The sequence below is a fragment of the Mobula birostris genome, chromosome 14, assembly GCF_030028105.1.
Source record: "Mobula birostris isolate sMobBir1 chromosome 14, sMobBir1.hap1, whole genome shotgun sequence".
NCBI classification, from domain to species: domain Eukaryota; kingdom Metazoa; phylum Chordata; class Chondrichthyes; order Myliobatiformes; family Myliobatidae; genus Mobula; species Mobula birostris.
The window spans coordinates 21,826,088-21,842,712 of record NC_092383.1 but is presented as its reverse complement, the minus strand read 5'-3'; the positions used below and the strand labels follow the sequence as shown (position 1 = coordinate 21,842,712).

At 39.4% G+C, this 16,625-nt stretch overlaps 1 protein-coding gene across 3 annotated transcripts in view; it reads left to right on the top strand.

Annotated features, from left to right (window-relative positions):
• Positions 1 to 15,836, top strand: part of myo5c (myosin VC) — a 123,589-nt gene extending 107,753 nt beyond the window's left edge. For all 3 annotated transcript variants that reach the window (XM_072278210.1, XM_072278209.1, XM_072278207.1), the window contains 7 exons: positions 905 to 1,059; positions 1,515 to 1,604; positions 4,004 to 4,154; positions 5,184 to 5,469; positions 5,839 to 6,013; positions 10,508 to 10,588; positions 14,634 to 15,836. In XM_072278210.1, the coding sequence (XP_072134311.1) occupies positions 905 to 1,059; positions 1,515 to 1,604; positions 4,004 to 4,154; positions 5,184 to 5,469; positions 5,839 to 6,013; positions 10,508 to 10,588; positions 14,634 to 14,786 (1,091 nt within the window). In that variant the 3' untranslated portion in view covers positions 14,787 to 15,836. The remainder of the gene's footprint in view (positions 1 to 904; positions 1,060 to 1,514; positions 1,605 to 4,003; positions 4,155 to 5,183; positions 5,470 to 5,838; positions 6,014 to 10,507; positions 10,589 to 14,633) is intronic.
• The last annotated feature ends 789 nt before the right edge of the window (positions 15,837 to 16,625 follow it).

Genomic DNA, 16,625 nt, shown 5'->3' with positions numbered 1-16,625 from the left:
TCTTTAGTCAGAGGTTGGTGAATCTATTGGAATCTATTGCCATAGATGGCAGTGGAGGCCAAGTCATTGGCCATATTTAAAGTAGAGGTTGACAAATTCTTGTTTAATAAGTGTGTCAAAGGTTATGGGGAGAAAACAGAAGAATGAGGTTGAGAGAGATAATAACTCAATTGTGTTTGAATGGTGGAGAAGGCTTCGTGGGCCAAATCACCTAATTCTACTCTTGTGTCTTATGGTCTTAATGTGGATGAAGTGGTAGGAGAGGAGGATTTTGCAATGAGGTGGGGTATTAGCTGGAATTAATCCCTACAGTGACTATATTTGGAAAGAAATTTATCATTATCAGACACCTTATCCTCTTCAAATGTTCTCCAGTTACTCTGTGGGAACCAGCGATTTCTGAGTGTCTGCTAACTCACAATAAGTGAATTAAAAGATGTGTTTTAGGAATCTGATACCGAACCAAAGAGTGTTACTCACATATGCCCCACTCTGGTTTTACAGCAGACTGCACAAAGGCCCTTCTTTCAGTTCTCCACTGGTACAGTCCAGCAGACAGCTGTTTATCATCCTTCTAGTCACCCTTTACCCACACCATAGACCAGCTAAGTTCAACCCAGCCACTGTTGGGAGTCACAGATGGTGTGGAGATGCCCATTTTGAACTTGTATGAAATTGAAACCTGAGCTCCAGTGAATCTCAGACTTCCAGATTAGCTCTTCGTTATCTCCCAGTGTCATACCAGCTCCTGGCATTGACCTGATTTTTACCCTCAGTAACTCGTGTCACATGCCAGCTTTAATTACACGTCTAAATGGCTGTGGGTTTGGTTCTAAAATGTTTTAAATTATCATTGTGGCAACATTTCGGGTTGCTGTCTCTAATCATTCTGTTTTATTATTAGATCTTAAACCAAGGGGTGTGGTGGTAAACATGATTCCAGGACTTCCAGCCTACATTCTGTTCATGTGTGTTCGCTACGCAGATGATACGAATGATGCTGACATGTTGAAATCCTTGATGAACTCCCTGACTGCTGGTATCAAGGAAGTTGCCAAGGTAGAAGAGCCATTGGAAGTATTTGTTTGTTTATTTATTTATTTAGTGATTTATTTTTTATTGAAGTTCATCATCAAACAAACATTTCCATAAGATGTATTTCAGATACTGTACATATATATCAAATGTTTATTTTTTTCTTTATAATTAAGTTTGCAAGTGATAGCTTGTTTCTTTTGACTTGTTTATTGTTTGTTTTTTTTTACAAATGATGTATTAATTTTAGAATTCCATTGTTTGACACAGAAAATGAATTTCATCCAGAGGTGGAAGTACTTTTAAGATCTAGATAACACAATTTTTGAAATGGCTGTGTGGGATTATGAATGGACTCAGTGAACTAAAACTACTACTCATTTTCTCTCTCCCCCTCCCCCCATCTCCCCCCCCAATCTCCCTCGAGATCTTGTTAGTATTTATTAATTTATTCTTACAAATTTTGCTGTAATTCACAGAATCACAATGCAGATTTTGAAATCCTGTCTTTCTGGCTTTCAAACAATGTGCACTTCCTCAACTGCTTAAAGCAGTACAGTGGGGAGGAGGTAAGGTCATGCTTTTTCTCAGAATTCTGGATTTGTTCTCCATTTTTTTTAAATCTTCAGTTTCTATTCCGATATGGAAGTTCATAAGTTGCAATTTTCAATTAAAATTTTCATCATTTTTATAATCTATATAGCCCATTGGCACTTTTGACATACAACTGTTAGCCATAGTTTTGCTTCTGTATCTTTCTTTACGGCTTTTTAAGAGTTCAGCCTCTTCTCTAGTGGTTCTCGAGATACCGGTAGAGTCACTGGAGTCCACCTGGTGAATTCAGTTCCTTCAGTACAACCGTACATGATGGTCCTGGACTTTTGTTGTTGGTGAAGGAACATAACCCTGTTGCTACTCTGTTGGTCCTGTTCTACTGGTGGAATTGGATAAACCTCTTGATAGTGGTGAAGATGTTTGGAATGTCGGTTAGAAGCTAGCATTCTATTAATGTGTCCACACTAGGCTGCTACTTGAGTATCCTGTGATCAGCTCTTCCAGTTTCGGTCAAAGTTGACCGAGAAGAACTTTTTGGCGTTGATTGGACCTTCTCTGTGCTTGAGGTGATGTCAGAAGACCTGTCTGGTTTTATTCTCAGTGTTGCCGGTACTATTTTAACACTTGCTCAGTCATTCCTTTGGGTCTGGAATGACGTTAATCAGGGTGGGTGAGGTCAATAGGTTTTCTTCCCTAAAATTCAGTACCGTTTTGACAAAATCCTAGTGGTTTCCTTAGTTACTGTGAGCAGTGTTAGCCTTAATGTTAGATTATTATGTAATTCAGTATAAATTCCCTATTTCCTATGTGCATATTTGAGCTTGTTTATTCAAGCCACTGGAATATTATTCCAGTTATCTAAGCACTGTGCTAACACCATAGAAACAGACCCTTCGGCTCAACTTGTTGGCTAACTGTCAATCCCAATTGCCTGCATATCCAAATGCTATTTAAATGCTATAATTGTACCCATCTATCACTTTTTCTGGCAGCTTGTTCTATATTTGTACCACACTATGGTGGGAAAAGTTGTCCCTCGAGTCCCTTTTATATTTCGCCTCTCATTATAAACCTATACTCTCCAATTTTGAATTCCCCTACCCTGGGGAACTAACTGACCATTTATCTTATCAATACCCCTCATGATTTTATGATACTTTTGTGAAGTTACCTCTCAGCCTCCTATGCTCCAGTGATTGTCCAGTGACGGCAGGGGACCATGTAAGACCAATGTTAAAAATGTTTTAATAGCAAAAATTTTTTAATTCATTTACTTCCTCATTTTAGGGAAGTGTCCGGATTTCTTCTGATTTTCATCCACTGGATCATAAGTGTAGCTAGCTGGAATATTCTATTCTTTCCCATTCTCCAGGGAAAACCATTGGAATAAGGACAAGTGTCCTTGATTAAAATTATAAAAGGCTTTCCTCATTTTGTTAACATGCTGTAGGGACTGAAGGATCATTACATTGGTCTTTTCAATATATTGCTCATGATGTAGGATGTCATTGATGAGGTAACTTGCAGAGTGAAGGCTTGTAGGAGCAGTGTGCTATGGCTGAGATGAATGATTTCCAACTTTTGTTTACCTTTGTGTTAGCTATAACATCAACTAGTGGGTTGGTTGTTTTCTGCCTCAGCTCCATTGTTATACTAGGTCCTTGCTGCCACACTTGAGTACTATCTTAATATCAAGAAAAGTCATTCTTGCCTCAGTTTTTAGATCCCTGTAGGGACCAAAGTTCTAATGATCCAAGAATTCCTATTTATTTCATATACACATTTAAGTTGGCAATTTTATAGATCACAGGTGAGACAGGTACTTCCATTTCTGGCCTTTCAACCTAAGATCTTCCAATTTCTAATTGAGGCAGGCAGAGAAAGTTTACTAGATTGGCTGCGCTACGGGGAGGGATCAAGTCGAGATTAAGCCTATATTTGGATTTTGAAGAATGAGAGGCGATCTCATTAAATCTTACAGAATTGTTACAGGGCTCAGCAGGACAGACACAGAGACAATGTTGTGACTGAACTGGAAAGTCTCGAACCTAGTGTCAGACTTACAGACCAATAAATTAACCATACAGAACTAAGATGAGAGGAAAAAAAATTCTCAGTGAATAGAGAAATTTGGAGTTCTCCACCTTGCAGAGCTGTGCAGGTTCAGTTCTCGAGTTTATTCAAGACAAAGATCAATATATTTTTTAAAATTGAAGAAGTTAAAAGATTTGAGGTTGGAGGGATTGAAGTAAAAGTCTTGAATCGCCTTCCCATTATTGTGACCTTATGCACAATAATTGCATTAGTCAGTAAGTAGATAGACTAAACTCTTATATCTGAAGTAACAAAACAGGCAATTCACATTGTTTTTGATTGGTTTATTTATAACATGTACTTCATGTTTTTATTGAAGGAGTTTATGAAGCACAACACTTCTCAGCAAAACAGTCAATGCTTGAGAAACTTTGACCTGTCTGAATACAGGCAGATTCTGAGTGACTTGGCTATCCATATCTACCAACAAGTGATTCAAGTGATGGAAAACGACCTTCAGCCAATGATAGGTAAAGACTATCTTCAAAAACATCACCTCTTGCGCATCAGATGGTGAGTTCATGCCCCTCCAGGAGGTGGTGTGTCGTCAAGGTGGACCCTTTATTAGGTACCTCCTGTACCTAATAGAGTGGCCACTGAGCGTATGATCATGGTCTTCTACTGCTGTAGCCCATCCACTTCAAGGATCAATATGTTGTGCATTGAGAACTGCTCTTCTGCACAGAACTGTTGTAATGTATGGTTATTGGAGTTACTGTTGCTTTCCTGTCAGCTTCATCCAGTCTGTCCATTCTGCTATGACCTCTGTCATTAACAGGGCATTTTTGCCCACAGAACTGCCACGCTTTAGAAGTTTTTTTTTGTCTCTCACACCATTCTCTGTAAACTCTAGAGACTATTGTGCGTGGAAAATCCCAGGAGATCAGCAGTTTCTGAAATACTCAAACCACTCCATCTGGCACCAACAATCATTTCACGGTCAAAGTCATTTAAGATCACAGTGCTTCCCCATTTTGACATTTGGTCTGAACAAAAACTGAACCTCTTGACCATATCTGCATGTTTTTATGCTTTGAATTGCTATCACATGATTGGCTGATTAGATATTTGCATTAACAATCAGGTGCCACGGAGTGTGTATTGTAATAATATGACTTTGTACTCTGTCCTGAAATTTGGTTCCATACGGAGTGTTTAGCATTCACAATTTTGACATGAATTCCGAGAGAAGTATGTATAAAGATCTGTACTCATAACAACTGCTCCTTATATATAAAGCAGAATATAATTTGACTCATATTTCTCTGATGAATGCAAGTAATAAGAGTGCTTATGGTTTGATAAGATCAGACAGCAATTGAAACAGGATTGCATTGTTCATCCGAAAAGCTGTTGATGTGCAGACAAGAACTGTCAATTGCTTGTGCGTGGTTGGTGTTTATTATTGGCTTTGTGCACACACTTTTTACTACAATGATTTGTTTTGCCACAGTGCCAAGCTATTGTCAAAAATATTAATTCTCAATTACTTACTTTAGTGCCAGGAATGCTTGAACATGAAAGTCTTCAGGGCATTTCCAGTATGAAGCCAACAGGGCTTAGGAAACGATCTTCAAGCTTTCTGGATGAAGCAGATCACTATACCATCTCGTCCATTCTGCAGCAGCTCAGTTACTACTTCACCACCATGTGCCAACACGGCATGGACATGGATCTCATTAAACAGGCGGTCAAGCAGCTCTTCTTTCAGATTGGAGCAGTCACCCTTAATAACCTTTTCCTACGCAAGGACATGTGTTCATGCAGAAAAGGAATGCAAATAAGGTAAAAGTGGGAATGCACTGAGCATTTTACTCTGAATAGTTAGTCATAGAAATGTACAGCACAGAAGCAGATCCTTTGGCTTATCTAGTCTGTGCCGAGCCATTTAAACTGCCTACTCCCATCGACCTGCACCTGAACCATAGCTATCCATATCCCTACCTATCCAAACTTCTCTTAGACACTGAAATCAAGCTTGCATGCACCTGATATGATCACATTTTTGTGTGTTAAGTTTAATTATTTTGAAACACACGAGTACAATTCCAACACAAACACCAGTGTTTAAGAGCTTGGTTCTAAAATAAGATTGGGATAATTATGAGCTATTTTCTCCTGCTTGGTTCAATGATTTCTGTTTCTTTGATACAGGTGCAACATTAGTTATTTGGAAGAGTGGCTGAAGGAAAAGAATATGCAGAGCAGCAGTGCGAAGGATACTTTGGAGTCGCTCTCTCAGGCTGCCTGGCTGCTTCAGGTCAACAAGACAACAGATGATGATGTGAAAGAAATATGTGAAAGATGTTCCTCTCTTACATCGGTGCAGGTAACATTTGTCTTTCATCATTACATGCTGACGGGCTGTTATTCTGAAATTAGTTTCCCTGCTTGTCTCCTGTTCTCAGATTGTTTGCCTTGGTCTGCCAATTTCTACTTATCTTCAATTTCGTTTCCTCTCACCTTTTGCGTCTTAGTTTCCTTTGTTTTCATCCTCTCATGCACCATATTTTCAGCCTTGTCAGTCCCTCCTGCCTATTTGCTAGTGCTGCAGTCTTCAAAATGCAGAGTTTACCTCCTGAAATTACTCACCTGTTGGATCTGGTGGTATCAATCCAGACATTCTTCACCCAGTATTCCATCCTTCCTCAAACCTCTCAGTACATGGACCTCCTGTCTGCCTTCAGACTGATGTTCAAGTTCACCCCAATCCCTACTCGGAGTAATGTCCCAATATTGGGGTGGCTTGGCCCCACTGAAGAAGTTGGTTAAGACGTAAGAGACTAGGATCAGGGTTCAGGAGAAAGGAATCGTGGTCAGTGCCAGGAGAAGATTGGAAATTATTGCTGAAGCTATTAGACAAACTCCTTTGGAATTTATCCCAAACTTATCCAATACAGTTTTTTTTCTCCCAACTAAAAATTATATTTAAATTTCTGAAACTTTTTATGACTTCTTACCTGAGTTTGTTTCAATGAATGATGTACGAATTCATTAATGTTTCACTGACTTCCTCCCGGTTTGATAATATAAACTGGTCAGATTATTCAGTCTGAGATGTTATGATGTCAAGGCAATTTCTTGCAAATCTCATGGAGTAGTAGAGCTCAGAAACAGGCCCTTCAGTCCACCTTATTCCTGCTGTTCTCTTTGTTTGTCACATGCACATCAAAACATACGGTGAAATGTGTTGCTTGTGTCAACAACCAACATGATCTGAGGATGTGCTGGGGCAGCCAACAAGTGTCAGCGTGCTTCTGGCGCCAGCATAGCATCCCCACAACTTACTAACCTGTACGTGTTTGGAATGTGGGAGGAAACCGGAGCACTCGGAGGAAACACACGTGGTCACAGGGAGAACATGCAAAGCTCCTTTTAGGCAGCGGTAGGCATTGAACCCTGATCACTGGTGCTATAACAGCATTGTGCTAATGGCTATGCCCATTGCAGTACTACGCTGACTAACTACATTAATCCTATTTTGTTTTTTTTCACATTTATAACCTTCTCTGCCTTTGCTTAATCAAGTGTCTGTCTATGTGACTCAGACATGGTAATTGTATCTGTTTCCACAACTAGCTCTGGCAGCACATTCCAGCTATCAGCTGCTCTCTATGTAAAAGTCATTTGTTTCACCTTAAACCTTGTCTTTTTGATTACCTCATTATAGGAAAAAGACACTGACCCTAAGTTAGACTTTATCCAAACCCTCTCATAAGTTTTCCTGCTTCGTCACGTCACCCCTCAGTCTGCTTTGCTCAAGGGAAACAAATCCAGCCTATCCAATCTCTCCCTGAAACTAAACAACTCCAATCCCAGCAACACCTTGGTGATTCTCCTCTGCATTATCTCGCTCGCAATCAGGTCACTTTTCAATAATGTGGTGGGCAAGGCTGCATGTGATATTCTAAATGTGGTCTAACTAGTGTTTTGTAAAGTTGCAACGTAACTTCACAACTTTTATATTCTAAGCTGCACCATACCAAGGCAAGCATTCCATATGTCTTTAAACACCATCCTGTCTATTTGTGTTGGCATATTCAGGGTAGTGTGCACTCAAACAACAAGACATCTCTATTCACCTGCATTCCTCAGTACCCTACCATTTACTGCCTATGTCCTATTAATTTTTGACTTCCCAAATGCATGACCTTGCACTTGTAGGGATGCGATTCCATTGCCAGCAGTCTGCCTACTGTAGCCTTAGACAAACCTCCTACTTATCCTCACCACCCCATTTTTTGTGTCATCTGCAAGTTTACTAGTTACACCTCCAACAGTTACGTTCAGTTCTGTATTTAATAATTTTTGGTTGCTTGAGTTGGTTTATCTTATTTTAGTTTCTGGATTAGACCATAAGACATAGGAGCAGAAATAAGTCATTTAGCCCTTCCAGTTTGCTGTGCCATTCAATCATGGCTAATTTATTATCCCTCTCAATCCCATTTTCCTGACTTCTCTCCATAGCCTTTGATGCCCTTATTAACCAGGAACCTATCAATCTCCGCTTTAAATATGCCCTATGATTTAGACTCCACAGCTGTCTGTGACAGTGAGTTCCACAGATTTACTACCCTCTGGCTAAAGAATTCCTTCTCATTTCAGTTTTGAAGGGACATCCTTCTATTCTGAAGCTGCATTCAGGTCCTAGACTCCCCCACTAATGGAATCATCCTCTCCACATCCACTCTATCTAAGCCTTTCAATATTCATAGGTTTCAATGGGATTGCCCTCCTCATTCTTCTAAACTCTGATGACTACAGACCCAGAGCCACCGAATGCTCCTCAGACATTAACCCTTTCATTGCTAGGATCATTCTTGTGAACCTCCTGTGGACCCTCTCCAATGCCAGCATACCCTTTCTTAGATCCAGGGCCCCAAACTGCCACCTCCTGGCTAAAGAAATTCTGACAGTCTCCAGTTTACTGTGTCATTTGATGTAATGTGCTTTCCTTATGCGATTTTTAATTAATGCCAGCTTCCACTGATCTTCAACCTATAGCACAGCAAAGGTAGCACTTAGCTTGTCGCATGAAGACTTACAAACAGTTGGTTACTGAGTTCCATGAGGAGGTATTCATTCACCAACCAAAACCTAGTTCATAGAATTTAAGGAAAACTTAATGGAGAAAAGAGCAACAGGAATATCTATAAGAGAATTCTAGAACTTAGGATTGTGACAGTTGAAGGTATGGCTGGTGGTGGTGAAGTAATTAAATTCAGGAATGATGATGTAAACAGATTTAGAGTAGGACAGGTATCACAAGGGCTAGAGGGGCTGACATTTACAGATGCAGTAAGGGTCAAGCCAGTGAAAGGATTTGAAAGCAAGGATGAGAATTTTAAATTTTAAAAATGAGTTGTTGCTAGAAATAGTGAAGGTTCATTGTGTGCCACGTTGTATGATGTGGGCGATTGTGGTCTTTCCTTGTTCATCATAGTTCTTGGCAAATTTTTTGACAGAAGTGCTTTGCCATTGCCACCTTCTGGGCAGTGGCTTTACAAGACAGGTGACCCCAGCCATTATCAATGCTTTTCAAAGATTGTCTGCCGGGAGTAAGAGGTCGCATAACCAGGATTTGTGATATGCACCAACTGCTCATATGACCATCCAACAGCTGCTCCCATCGAGGGGCTAAGCAGGTGCTACACCTTGTCCAAGGGTGATCTACGGGCCAGTGGAGGGAAGAAGCACTTTACACCTCCTTTGGTAGAGACTTAGCTCCACCCCACCACCCAGTAGTGAAAGTGGAGGTGGATAAATTTCAAGTCAAGTAAAGTCACTTTTTATTTTCATTTCGACCATAACTGCTGGTACACAGTAAAAATGAGACACTGTTTTTCAGGACCATGGTGCTACATGAAGCAATACAAAAACTACACTGAACTACGTAAAACAACACAAAAACTACACTAGACTACAGATCTATCCAGGACTGCATAATGTGCACAAAACAGTGCAGGCATTACCATAAATAATAAACAAGACAATAGGCACAGTAATTTCTAAACATTCAGGAAATTGAGAACAACTGGGAACTGACCAGAAGAGTAGATGCAACCAGTGTAGATCAGCCATGATCATATTGAAGGCTGGAGCTGGTTTGAGGTGGCAATCTGCTCCTCTTCTGTTATTGTGTGCTTAATCAGAAGCCACAGTAGATCAGTGAGAATGAAGTATGATGGATGAACAGGAGTTGTGAGTTAGGCAAGTGGGTAGAGAGTTTGGCTAGTCTTTAGTTTACCCAGAATAGATAGAGAGCATTGGGTAATAACCGATCAGTTCGTAGGATAATAAGGCACTAATGAGTAATCCAGCAGTTAATGGTAGTGTTGGCAATGAATCTGTGCAGAATCAGACAATAAAAACAAGAGATTCTGCAGGTGCTGGAAATCCAGAGCAACTCTCACAAAATGCTGAAGGAACTCAGCAGGTCAGATAGCATCTATGAAAATAAATAAGTACTCAATGTTTTGGGCCAAGACCCTTTATTGATGATGTTGAGGTGAAAATAGGCAAATTTACTGATGGTCCAAAACTCAACTGTTCTTCAACAGTCTGGTTCAATTTTGCTCATAAGGCAGATGGAGTGGGTGGACAGGAGTTGAACTGGTGAAGGATTATTTCTGTATTATCCACCATAATGAAAAATAGACAGAGTGACATAAAGTGTTGTGATTTTCTTAATAGATTAATTTTCTCTTTCAACTGGTTTTCAGTAATAATTCATTCATACTGAACAGTTAACAGCTTAAAGCACTCGGGGATGTCCTTCTCATGTGGAATTTCTGATCCGTGCTTAAGTACTTTGTTTCAACAGATTGTCAAGATCTTGAATTCCTACACGCCAATAGATGATTTTGAGAAACGTGTGGCTCCATCCTTTGTACGGAAAGTTCAGGTGAGTAAAGTTTTAAGAGATAGAATTTTGATTCATCCCCTATGCATAAATAAATATAGTGTTTCCCCAAAGATGGAGTTCCTTATTGTTTGGACATGTACTCATAACGTATTATGGATTACACACTTAGCAGAGTCTAGTTCGACACTGGAAAAGTAAGAGGTATGCAAATTAAAAAGCTCTTTCTTGTGACTTCATTTTGCTCATTTTAATTTTCTGCAAGCTTTGATTTAACTCAGTCTGCAATAGCTCACCAATCACTGTGCAGTGTTACTTGAATATGATATGCACACATCAATGGTATTCATTTTGTAGGAGGCTAAAGTCATGTGATCCCCTTGCCCACTGCTAGAGTACTCAGAGATGGATATTCAGTTCAGGAACTGAAGAGCCTAATTTAAGCAAACAGAAATTAAAATCCTAATTTCACCTGCTGTGTGCATTACTTTCTCATGGCAGGGTAGCTAGTCTATAGTAATTGGGTCACTCACATTCCTGATTCCGTGGCATTTATGTTCCATCTTTGTGAGTCACCATTGAGCCATGAAACTGTCTCTGTAGTCAAAGCATCCCTCAGTGTTTTGAGCTGCAAAGAAAATGTGGAATTTGCAAACAATACACAGTGTTCATGCAGAATTGTTTGAAGTTACAAAGACTTAGAAAGCAATGCATTTTAAGTATTACGTGCATGTCACCTGCAGCTTACGTCAAAAAGAAAATACCATTAGAGTGGAAATAAAATCACGAAAGCTTAAAGGTCTAGAGTTAATGGAAACTGGAATTTTGCACATGTTGGTATATTTAAACTGAATGAAGTTCCTGCTGCTGTCTGTAAGGAGTTTATATGTTCTCTGCATGACCACGTGGGTTTCCTCCAGGTACTCCAGTTACCTCTGGCATTCCAAAAACAAACAGTTTATTAGGTTAATTGGTCACATGGGGGTAAATAAGTGGCAGGGGCTTGTTGAGCTGGAAGAGTCTGTAGCATGACGAATCTCTAAATAAATAAATGCAAAAAGAGCAGTAAAAAAGAATTACAGATAAATTAATGATAAATTCACCCTGGGGAAAAAAAAGGAGAAGCTAAAGTCAGATGTATCAGTATTATAGTGGAGTAAAGGAAATTACAGAGGCATAAGAGAGGAGCTCGCCAGAATTAATTAGAAAAGAATACTGGCAGGGATGACAGCAGAGCCGCAATGGCTGGAATTTCCGGAAGCAATTCAGAAGGCACAGGATATATACTTCCCAAAGAGGAACAAGTATTCTAAAGACAAGATGACACAACCGCGGCAGATGAGAAGTTAAAGCCAACATAAAAGCCAAAGGGAGAGTATATCATAGAGTAAAAATTAGTGGGAAGTAAAAACAAACAGAAGGCAACTAAAAAACAATCATTCAGCAGGTAAAGATGGAATACAAAAATAAGCTAGCCAACAGTATGAAAGAGGATACCAAAAGTTTCTTCAGATAACTAAAATGTAAAAGAGAGGTGGGAGTGGATATTGGACTGCTGGAAAATGATTCTGGAGAGGTAGTAATGGGGGCACTGAAATGGTGGAAGAACTGAATAAGTATTTTGCATCAGTCTTCATGGTAGAAGACGCTAACAGTCTTCATGGTGGAAGTTCCAGGTGTCAGGGATCGTAAAGTGTGTGAAGTTACCATTACTAGAGGGAAGGGAAACTGAAAGGTCTGAAGTTAGATAAGTCACCTGGACCAGATGGTGTACACCCCAGGGTTCTGAAAGTGTTGGCTGAAGTGATTGCGGAGGCATTAGTAATGATATTTCAAGAATCACTAGATTCTGGAATGGTTCCAGAAGACTGGAAAATTGCAAATGCCACTCCACTGTTTAAGAAGGGAGAGAGGCAGAAGAAAAGACACTACAGGTCAGTTAGTCTGACCTCAGAGGTTGAGAAGATGTTGGAGTCAATTATTAAGGATGAGGTCTCAGGGTACTTGGAGACACAAAATAAGTCAGGCCATAGTCAGCATGGTTTCCTCAAGGGAAAATCTTGCCTGACAAATCTGTTGGAATTCTTCGAAGAAATAACAAGCAGGATAGATGAAGGAGAATCAGTTGATGTTGTGTAGTTGGATTTTTTGAAAGGCCTTTGACAAGGTGCCATACATGAGGCTGCTTGACAAGCTACGAGCCCATGGTATTACAGGGAAGATTCTAGCATGGATAAATCAGTGGCTGATTGGAAGGAGGCAAAGAGTGGGAATAAAGGGAACCTTTTCTGGTTGGCTGCTGGTGACTACTGGTGTTTCACAGGGGTCTGTGTTCGGACCTTTTTTTTATGTTATATGTCAATGATTTGGATGATGGAATCATCATTGTTGCAAAGTTTGCAGACAATATGAAGTTAAGTGGAGGGGCAGGTAGCTATGTGGAAGCAGAGGGGCTACAGAAAGCTTTGGACAGATTAGGCAGATGGACAAAGAAGTAGCGGATGGAATACTGTGTCGGAAAGTGCATGGTCATGCACTTTAGTAGAGGAAATGAAAGAGTTTATTATTTTCTAAATGGAGAGAAAGTACAAAAAACTGACATGCAAAGGGACTTGGGTGTCCTTGTGCAGGATTCCCTAAAGGTTAATTTGCAGGTTAAGTCTGTGCTGAGGAAGGCAAATGTGATGTTAGCATTCATTTCAAGAGGACTAGAATATAAAAGCAAGGATGTAATGTTGAGATTTTATAACGCACTGGTAGGGTCTCACTTGGAGTATTGAGAGCAGTATTAATCTGGGCCCCTTATCTTTGAAAGGATGTGCTGAAACTGGGGAGTGTTCAAAGGAGGATCATGAAAATGATTCCAGGATTGAATGGCTTGTTGTATGAAGAGCATTACAGGCTCTGGCCCTGTATTTACTGGAATTCAGAAGAATGAGGGGTGACCTCATTGAAACCATTTGAATGGTGAAAGGCCTTGACAGAGCAGATGTGGGGAGGATGTTTCCTCTGGTGAGGGAGTCTTAAGACCCGAGGGGTCAGCCTCAGAACAGAGGGGTGTCCTTGGAGAATGGAGGAGAGGAGGAATTTCTTTAGCCAGGGAGTGGTAAATCTGTAGAATTCTTTGCCACAGGCAGCTGTGGAGGCCAAGTCTTTATGTATATTTGATAGATTCTTGATTGGTCAGGGCATGAAGGGATATGGGGAGAAGGTAGGAGAATTGGGCTGAGAGGGAAATTGGATCAGCCATGATGGACCATATGGCCTAATACTGCTCCTAAAATCGTGGTCCTATGAAAAATAATTTTGAACAATGTTTTCAACAGGGTATTAAATGTACAATGTATTAAAGACTGTCTGACTTGTTAAAATTATATGCTTTGGAATATTGTGGGTGAATTTTGCAAAGTTAGATAAGAATGATTCATGTATTTTAATAACCCATTTCAAGTAATATTTTGTTTCATGTGTTGTGTTTGATATTTGTGGTCTGGAGGAAATTTGTTTTGTTTTTGCTGTATATAGGTACAGTCAGATGACAATAAACTTCAACTTGAATATTAAATTTTAAAATTCTGTTCTAAGTAGTTATGAATGAACGAGTGAATCTCCCTCTGTCCCTCTGACTATACCCCTTGCCCATCCTCTGGGTTCCCCCGCACCTTGTCTTTCTCCCTCGGCCTCCTATCCCATGATCCTCTCTTATCCCCTTTGCTAATCACCTGTCCAGCTCTTGGCTCCATCCCTCCCCCTCCTGTCTTCTCCTATCATTTTGGATCTCCCCCTCCCACTTTCAAATCTCTTACTAATTCTTCCTTCAGTGAGTCCTGACGAAGGGTCTCGGCCTGAAACGTCGACTGCACCTCTTCCTAGAGATGCTGCCTGGCCTGCTGCGTTCACCAGCAACTTTGATGTGTGTTGCTTGAATTTCCAGCGTCTGCAGAATTCCTGTTGTTTATGAGTGAATGAATTGGTTTTATCACAAATGGGACTTTCTGGGAAAGAGAAAGTGAAAAGACAATCAAGTGAACACTTGAAAATTTGTAAAACTGTTGAAATAAAATTCATTGTTCTTGTTTTCTTTTAGTCGCAACTCAACAGTCGTGAAGATGGTTCAACACTAATAGTTGATGCCAAATACCAATTCCAAGTGACTTTCCCTTTCAATCCATCTTCTCAGGCTCTGGAAACGATCCAGATACCTAACAGTTTAAAATTAAACTTCCTTACTAGGATTTGAAGCATGTAACTATAGAATATCATGGTACTTGAGAGTGAAGATGAATTATGTTGCAATTGATTATTTCAGACAATGATTGATAGTCCAGATTATGGAAATTGGATATTTTTTCTCCTTGTGACATGCCAAAATGTATGATATATTTGACTCTTAAGAACACTTCCACGATGTGCAATTTTTTTAAAAGCGTAATCTATTTTTTATAAAATGTGAAGCCTTCAGTTTGAATTGGCTGCTTTCAGAAGTATAGTATTTAATTTTTTTTAAATACCATGTAACTGTAAAACAATAATTGCAAATGGCATAATTGTTATCTTAAAGACAAAAGCAAGTAGAAATGTTTACATAAGAGAGAGGAGCAAGAGTTGGTCATTTTTCACACTCAGCCCTGCTTTATCACTGAATAATGATCTGATTTTTGGTGTCAGGTCACTATTCTGTCTGACCCCATAATATTGAATTCTCTTGTAGCCTAAATTTCTGACTTTCGGTCACAGTCCTCATAATATTGATTACAAAATTATTTTACCAAAAACCATGAACTGGAGATTTTAAAGCCTGTACAGTTTCTAGGGTGGTTTTAATATATGCATAGAATATGGATACATGTTTAGAATTTTAAAAAAAATAGGAACATCGCAGAATGCATCAGTTTTTGTCACATTTTGGATTTCTATGTACAGGATGTGTTTTAACCTTTATACCATGAGCACTGTTCAAAAATGCAAAGTTAAAATGTTGTGCAATAATGTCTTATTACTGTGTGAAATTTCAGGGCATATTGTAAAATTGTCATGAAAATTTCACTATTAGGGACTGTGTTACCATTTAAAAAAAAATAAATTTAAGAGAAAATGGTGTCTATTGTGCCCCTTGGAATATAGCATTTCTGCAGTCTGTTCACAACACATTAAAGGAGTTTCATCCTCTAATCGGTCAAACACTACACACCACTCTGGGTGTGTTTGGGTATAAAGTTAAGACCAGACTGAACCATGGTCAATCCAAATCCAAACCTGATCTAGAACCTAATGTTTCATTACCTGTCTGGGAGGCTTTTGTAAAAAAAAAATCATTAAAAAAAAAGATTTGTAACACTGCGTATCTGTTGTTGTTGAAGTGTAGAAGATACCGACAGTAATACTGATTGAATCGCCCTGATCTGAACAAAGCACTGAGCTAGTTAACATCGCAAGGTCCAATACAACCCTGAACTTTGACACAAGAAGCATAATCAGGTCCCATTAGAGCCATGCTCTACATACAACTAATTCCGTACTACATGAAAAGGATCCCTAAAGGCAGTCGATTTCTCTCTGTCACGTGAATCAGTGTTATTCTCCAACCCGGATTGTTTAAGTTCAAGGTTTTCAACCAGGTTCCTCTCCCGATTCAATTACCTTGCTATCATATGATTACCTATTTGGTGACCAGCTACAAGTTAGAGTTCTGAATTGTGGAAGAAGATTCAAGGTGTGCATTTTCAAATCCATTTAATTACCAGACCAGGTACATGCTCTACTTTGTCCAGATCTAGTTTTCCCTAGATTCTTAATAACTTCCTGGAGAAATGGAGTTGATTTTTTTTGTCACATCCTTGAAATCAAATCAAGGATCAACTTTATTCACCATGTGTTTTTACATTAAGAAATTTCTATGGTGTGGTAGTGCAACATGCAACATTCAACACTTATAAAGAATAAATCACCATCATTATGTGCTGTGTTGTATGACATGGGCGATCATGGTCTTATATCAGTCTTTAATCTTCTAATAAATTCTTCTTATTCTTTTCTGTATCCACGACCATGATGGTTCTGGGAAAATTGCCATTACCTT